We start from the raw sequence: 8,416 nt of genomic DNA on the forward strand, positions 1-8,416 counted from the left end.
TTTGTGCTTTATCGGTTGTATAGGTCTGGTGCAGGAAGTGGTGGGATGTGACAGACACGTGGGTTGCTGGCTGTGGGTTGGCTTGGGATAATGTATCTCGGAACTAAATAGAATATTATCAATGACCTTGTTACTATTCAAATTAGGTCAGGTGGGCGGTGGTTCACTCATCAGTGAGTTGCCAACATCAGTTACGAGCAGCATCCACACAGCTACGAGAACGATGGTAAATATTAACGCTATTTGGTAGCTCTAACTGGCCGTCTCTTCATCCTAACGGATAACAACCCTAGGCCACTTCCACAACGGTGTCCTGCTTGTAAGATATCACACATATAGGACAACGGTACATTAATAGTGGCGTACAAAAAAAATGTCGTACGCGGCATTGTGAAAAGTGGGCCCAGATGCCATCAATGCTACCTGTCGTATAACTGTGCCAGCTTTACGTGCAGTCTGTAGATGATGGGGTGGATAAAAAGTGTCTGGCCTCACTCATAGTTGACAGAAATGCTCATCTTGGCCATATGTCCTCTCTTCCGATCGCTAGTTAATCCAACAGAGCCGAAAACTACAGGGCGATTACTGCTAGGCACATATCACAAGCGCCATGTTGATCTCACAAGTTCTTGATAACCCGCGTTACCTCGTGAGAAAATCATTCGGTTACTCTGAGATCCTTCCGACATAAAGAGCCGATGATGTGTGGGTTTGTTGTTGTTAACTTCAGAAGGACCCAAGAGCAACCGAATGATATTCTTGTGAAGTAACGCAGGTTATTGAGAACTTTCGAGAGCAACATAGCAGTTGTGTTATGTGCCGATAGCTGTAATGGCCATGTAGTTTTCGGCTCTACTGGAATTAATAACGATCAGAAGAGGGGACATCTGCCCGAGATGAGCACTTCAGTTGACTATGATTACTGACAGACACTTTTTATCTGCCCAAACAGTGATGCATGACAGCACTTAAAGCAGGCAGGTTATTTGATAGGTAGCATTGTTGGCATCAGGGCCTTTATCCTTTAGGATGAAGAGACGAGCCCTCACAGCTAGCTATTTGGGTGCTCTTTTTGTCCGTGAAATTACATACATTTGTGCATGCGTGTGCCTATTCAGTCAAACCTTTAATGTCAGTCCATTTCTGTGTGGAAAGGCCTAGTTTAGCTGTTTATTTGACAAATTGTCTTTCACTGTGTCTTGCGTTGGCATGCATGTAGCTCTTTCACCTTTTTGATAGATGTCAGTTTTAGTGAATTACCATGGCCTACATTTAGAACATGAAAATATTCCTCCATTTATGGAACAGTCCCAGAACCAATATCCATGTGGCGCCACCAATATTTTAGAAAAGGAGTCGACTGTCAGCATTGTAGGACATTTCTCCCTGAACCACTCCATGAACCAGAGTATGTTGTCTCTCTCACACACTGAGATCGAGGGTTATAGCTGCTTATGCCACCTAAGACAACGCACATGTGGGCATTTGCACAAGGCAGTGGCAAGCAGATGACAAGGTGATGGATAACATGGGACATTATAATATGTTGGGCAACAGAACAGCCCTCACGGCATGTGTATACTGCAAACTTCACCAAAGCCTAGATATGGACATGAAGAAGCAGAGTTTTGTATTAACTGCACAAGTAAAGCTTTATGCTGCCAGTAAACTGGCATATGCCCAGATGTCTACAGTCTCCAGTCAAGATGCCGGCCCTGTTGGGCAGTTTAGTAGATTGTTTTCTATTCACCCTCAAAGTGAGTTTGAATTCAATGTGTACTTGAGTTTACTTATGGTTACTTTGTAGAGAGCAAAGAAACGTTGTTTGATTATTTACCTCTCCTAGATTTCAACATGTTAAACAACAGTAAGGTATCTTTTTATAACATGCTTATTCCAGCATATTCTGAAGGCATTGTTCTGTGGTGACTGACAGAATTATACTTTTTGTGAAGCTCTCAAACTAGCCAGTGCAGCCAACGCAGTTTTGTCTCCAAAATTGATTAAACATGTGGATAAATTGCGATGAAAATTGCTCCTTCATATGCAGAAAAAATGAGAAATTAGGGTAGTAGCCTATTTGCAGTTTGAATTCACTGGGATGAATATAGCATTTGTTATACTCCTCACAGGTGTACATAACTGGGCCTTTTCACAAAACTTAGTTAATTAATTTTTGTTGACTTTTCTTGTATATAATGTCACCCCACAGGGCTATGTGACCTTGACAACATCATTTACAAATGAAAATGTGAAAAATTTGATGGATGAAGTTTAGTGAAAATGATGCCTAGACTTTACTCAGTTAAGAATTGATCTGAAAAGAGTCTTGCCCCACCAGACATAATTAGGCCAACAAATGTGGCATGATTTTCATACATTTATAATTTTAATATTTTTTCATTAGTATATAATTTATTTCTTCAGGCGTCAGCAGGTATGAATTCCAAGTTGAGTGAAGATGAACGTCAAACTTTGTTAACACCACTGAAAGATGCAGGATGGACCATGGTTGAGGCAAGAGATGCCATCTACAAACAATTCTTGTTCAAGGATTTCAATCAGGTGATTGTCACTCCAGGTTACAGGGTGTACTCTGCTCAGTTTATCTGTGTAATACAGAGAATCCTATGCATTTGTCTACAAAGAGCAAGCCATAAAATCGATCAGAATAAAGCAGAATGTGCTAGTTGACACATGCTTAACTTTTGGTGAAATATTAGTATTTTCAACTTCTGTAATTGGTAGAGTTTTAATGTCACAAATCTTTTTACATTGAGATATGTTAAATTCTAGCAATCAAGGTCACATGAAGGAAAGCTGGTCAGTAACTTACCCTTTCTGCAGGCACTCCAATTTTCTCCAGCCATAGAACCAATTTTCAGATAAAAAGTGAACAATTCTTCAGTATGGCATGAAGCAACAAACTGATCAATGTTTGTCCCATGCTGTATAATTCCACCATTCTCATCATGCCCCATGTTGATTACAATGGCAGATTCAGACTACAGCACAAGCAAACCTAGTCATTGTGAAGAAAGTTGGCTTGTCAATAGAAGTATGGTTGGTAATGATCTGTCATAATAAGACACATTGTGACAGAGGGCAACACATATAGTTATCAGTTTGTAAGCTCTTTAGGTGTACCTGTACATTCACAGTTGGCCACCTGTACATCCACTCTAGGCCACCTGTACATTCACACTGGGCCACCTGTACATCCACACTGGGCCACTTGTACATCCATACTGGGCCACCTGTACATCCACACTGGGCCATCTGCATGTCTTATGACATGACTGTTTATGTTTTAGGCCTTTGGCTTCATGACAAGAGTTGCCCTTAAAGCAGAGAAGATGGATCACCACCCCGAGTGGTTTAATGTCTATAACAAGGTACCTGTATTCACAGTTATGTCTGTTAGATCACCACCCAGAGTGCTTTAACGTCTATAACAAGGTACCTGTATTAACAGGTATGTCTGTTAGATCACCACCCAGAGCGGGTTAATGTCTATAACAAGGTACCTGTATTAATAGCTGTGGCTGTTAGATCACCACCCAGAGTGGTTTAACCTCAGTAACAAGGTACTTGTATTTACAGGTATGGCTGTTAGATCACCAGCCATAGTGGTTTAACCTCAGTAGCAAGGTACCTGTATTTACAGGCATGTCTGTTTGATCATCACCCAGAGTGGTTTAACTTCTATAACAAGGTAGCTATATTAACAGATGTTGTCTGTTAGATCACCACCCAGAGTGGTTTAAGATCTATAAGAAGGTACCTGTATTAACAGACCTGTCTGTTAGATCACTGCTCAGGGTGGATTAAGGTTGAAAACACAGTACCTGTATTAACAGACATATCAGTTAGATCCCCACCCAGAGTGGATTAAGGTCTATAACAAGGTACCTGTATTAACAGACCTGTCTGTTAGATCACTGCTCAGAGTGGATTAAGGTCTAAAACAAGGTACCTGTATTAACAGACCTGTTCGTTAGATCACTGCTCAGAGTGGATTAAGGTATAAAACAAGGTACCTGTATTGACAGACCTGTCTGTTAGATCACTGCTCAGAGTAGATTAAGGTCCAAAACAAGGTACCTGTATTAACAGACATGCATGTTAGATCATCACCCAGAGTGGTTTAACCTCTCTAGCAAGGTACCTGTGTTTACAGGTATGTCTGTTATATCACCACCCAGAGTGGTTTTATAAGTTACGGAAAATTAATTACTTCTTTATTATGTTTATGAATGGTTGTGTTTATTGGTTGTGGCTTATTGCAAGGTCAACTCAGTCATATTTGTAACTTTATATCACTGGTACTAAACCTTGTAACGTTCATGGGAACACCTACATTTTTGTGCTGAGCGCCCATTTGGTCTAAATCTGCCTAGAAACAACAAATACTTCTGGATGGAGAAACACATTTCTAATTACTTGCACAGCCTGAAGTTTTCAGTAGTCCTTCGGCTGAATTGAGATGAAGATTATTGGTGTTTATTGTCTGTTCAGCCAATCTTGTACTTTGGTTTTATTTTCTAATGAACTAAGCTAGATGTTTTTTGGAACATCATGTAATTATGCCAAAGTGATTTTGATATCAGTGGTAATATATTGTATAGATACATTTAGAGACAGCTGTGATTTTCTATTCACCAGATCTAGCAGATCTAGATTTTATTACATGCACCCTGCTTTTTTATTGTAACATAGCCAGCAAGTTGTTTTTGGGATCATTTAATATGCCAAAATTATGTTGATATCAACGATGATATGCAGTATTGTACAGCTATGAAGTATGATTTGTTTCATGTTTTCCAGGTGCAGGTGACCTTGAGCTCCCATGATGTAAACGGAATCTCCCAACGGGACATTAACCTGGCAACATTCATGGATAAGGTTGCGTCAGAGGGTCAGAAGTAGTCCGCTGAGAATGCTACCCACAAACAGAAAGCCATTGTTGGTCAGTGCTCAGCCTTGGATAACGATCTGAGAATAATCAAAGGTTGATTTGTATATTTACCAATGTGCCATTTATTAATATCAAAAGTCTAGTCTGCTTGGAGATAATGTCTTCTCAGTTGGTCAAGTATTATATACCGGTAAGGGACTGCCCATGAAGTATGTGTGCTCAAAATCAGGGATTTGTGATGATTTCCCCCAGGTTCACATCTTGTACCAAATGTCTTCACACTCCACCCTGTACACAATAAGCAAAACCACCAGGTCCACAAAATAAGCATTATTAATCAGTACTGAAGTTTCTACCATATGTCCGTTGACAAGATATTTTCTGAAGAGCAGCACCTTACTCTCTGATCAAATTGGATATGAGAACATATTTACGACTTTTTGTGAAAATGTTTTGTTTCCATATCCACGTAAACTAGACCAGCGTGACGAATGAACTAAAAGAGGAGTCTGTATCCACTGTTAGTTTAGATGACAAGAATAGGAAATTGTGTTCAAGAAAGCTAAATGACCTGTTCTCAATGCCAGATTAGACAAGCAACTGTTCACAAATTTTAATAACGAAAAATAAAACATATACCTGTAAACCATGGAGTAAGGGAACATTTTGAGCCCATTGCCCAGACCAAGTACTAATGCCATGACTAACATCAAACATCAGTGACAGGTAACCTATACAGGATACTGCTGAATACAATGTGTGGCAAAGACTGCTAGATTATTCAGTATCGGTTCAATCGCACCTATCATTTTACATAACAAATTTTTGCTTTGTACTTCCCGTTATCCCCACCTTATGAGCATACATACTCTATGAATGGCCCTTCATTTCAGTAAAGCCACAGCAGTTGTTTGTCCTTCAGATAGCTATAAGGCCTTCAAATTTTCATTTCTCAAAACTTTGTGAATGCTACTTTCTAAGTAGCAGTAAGACAAAAGAGCTGAAATGTTTGTTTCATGAAGAAATGAACAATTCTGTGTAAAAACTGTATACAGTGCATACAAATCCGGCGGTTTTTCTTCTGGGTGATATTGGGTGACAAGGTATTGCTTTTAGGATTTTAGCACTGGTCAGAATCTCACATCACCATACAAGGCCCATTTACATTGTATGTTATGTTTTAAATCAGGATACAGTGGCTATTATATCAGTGTTCTTGTATTCATATATACTTTATGCAGTCTGATTGTTGTGTCAGTGTACAATAGGTGTATTGCTTTACAAGCATTGTAATTCCCGAAACATTCCTGATCATCAGAATTCAGAGGGTTATCATCCCTCGGGATTTTGTTTTCTGTCATATTGTACATACATGATAATCTGTTCCCAAAATAAACATTTGTGAACTCGTTTATAAGTTTTTAATTTCTTTATTTGATGGGTGTTTTACTCTGTACTCAAGAATTTTTCAATTATACCACGGCAGCCAGCCAGGTGGAAACCATCCGCAAAACTCTTATGACGTTTGTCATTAGGGCATGCAATACTCTCCAATATGACGTCTCATGTTCTCATGTTCATGTAATTCAGCCCGCTGGATTGATAGGTGTGTAGTTAGTGTAATTAGTATAAGGTACAAAATATTGTCAGATGCCAGAAACTGAGTTCCGTCCCATCTCAACAGTTCTTCAAATGTTTAAGTCGGATACATAATTCTTTGTCTATAAGGGTAGACCAATCAATTTTGCCTGTATATCAGGTCCCAAAACACCCTTGTGTACATTGTGTACACAAAACACACCGGTTACTTATCACGTCAGTGGTGTCTGACAAAAAAAAAACGCAATCAAGGCACACCTACATGTACCTACATGGACCTCCATGGGTATACCATGCGTACTATGTAGAGAAAACTAGCATACATAAAGATTTGTCTTCTATCAAATCACAGGTATTATTTATGTTTTTTGCACCTGTAAATATACATGTTTGAGCTTGATTCCGACGAAGAAGAGGATTTTCTGGTTTGATGGGACCAGTTTCCCGCAGTACGGAAATCGTGGCGCCGTGGACTGAATGTCGGTTTGGGCAGGTGGCTATTGGTGTAGGCCGCCTTTGACCTTTGTCCATTAGCCACATACGGTTGATCCATCTTTTTTTGTGCTGTTCCGATGACCATTACCCTTGACGTCTCACAAAGATTGTGTGAATCCACCCTGTGAAGTTAGCAACTTTGTATAAACTGAGTAATTATGTATTAACAACATGGTAATTTTCAGTTGGTTGCTAATGGAACCAGTAATATTATCGACTGTGCTTACTTCATCCACCTATATACTCTACACCAGAATTTGCCAAATTTTAAATCCCTGTGTAAAACTTCTATTGTGTTAACATCATTGAAGTATACCATTGCTATGGCCGGTTGCCATGCAAGCCAGAAATTTGATCGGAATATCCCCTGTGTCTAAAACAGAAGCCTAACTGGCCTGAATTTGAATCGCCGAGGAGGTTAGCGCTGCAGCGTGGCACAATGACCCAATATGGTCGCTGTGAGTACAAGTTCCGCCATGCTGATTTTCCTCTTCGGTCGTGAGAAGGTCACTGAGCAACCTGCGGATGGTCGTGGGTTTCCCCCAGGCCATGCCCAGTTTCTTCCCACCCTAATGCTGGCCGCCGTCGTGTAAGTGACATATTCTTAAGTAAGGCGTAAAACACCAATCACATAAATCAATGTGAATCTTCATATCAAGTATAAAATCCTCATCTGAAGCGATCTGACCTAATGTGTTACGATCACATTGTCAATTTCCAGTCGGTTGCTATAAAAACGCGAAATTTAATCAAAACAGCCTGCACAAGTGTAAATAGGAACATTTTCAGTTTAACTGAGTATGAAAATGCATACCAAATATCAGACGTGTATCTGAAATGATGTGACACCTATTTCGATTCGCCGTTGAAAGTGGATCATTTCCATTCGGTTGCTATTGAAACCAAATCGAAAAGACAAGAAGCGATGTGAGGATTTCCTGCACTGGGACCGATAGGTATTTATTTTGTTGTATGTCTACATGTACATATACGAACACATTGGTAAAATATTCAGTACCCAGTACACGTGTGCATTACTGGCCGAGGATAATAGAACAAATGGAAAACAGACAACGCCTTCAAAATGGCTGTTTTTAAGGTTCTTCCTAGTTCTTTTTGAACATGAAGACCACTTTGGATCACAACGCAATTTCGCAAGCAGGCACAATTTATAATATTTCAATTGCAGAAAAAATCTCCTTAGTTCAAGATGGCCTTCAAGCTGAAAGTAATGTCTTTGTGGGCTGAAAAGCTACTAGTATTAAAGTTATAATGCCTGTGTGCTAATTCGGTGGCTTTCCCATGTTCCCTTCTAATCGCCATATAGTATTTTACTGTTTCATATTCAATGAATAAATAAACACAAATATTTTTCCCGGAATGTAATAAATACATGTAACTACT

The 8,416-nt window shown here is 39.6% G+C and overlaps 1 protein-coding gene across 1 annotated transcript; it reads left to right on the forward strand.

Moving 5' to 3' along the window:
* The first annotated feature begins 61 nt into the window (after positions 1-61).
* On the forward strand, positions 62-6,375 carry LOC135481787 (pterin-4-alpha-carbinolamine dehydratase-like). The gene is made up of 4 exons (XM_064761491.1): positions 62-226; positions 2,428-2,565; positions 3,315-3,395; positions 4,828-6,375. The coding sequence occupies exons 1-4, from the start codon at positions 122-124 to the stop codon at positions 4,927-4,929; spliced, it is 426 nt and encodes a 141-aa protein (XP_064617561.1). The 5' UTR covers positions 62-121; the 3' UTR covers positions 4,930-6,375.
* Positions 6,376-8,416: the final 2,041 nt, after the last annotated feature.

Source organism: Liolophura sinensis, chromosome 1, assembly GCF_032854445.1.
Source record: "Liolophura sinensis isolate JHLJ2023 chromosome 1, CUHK_Ljap_v2, whole genome shotgun sequence".
Taxonomy (NCBI): domain Eukaryota; kingdom Metazoa; phylum Mollusca; class Polyplacophora; order Chitonida; family Chitonidae; genus Liolophura; species Liolophura sinensis.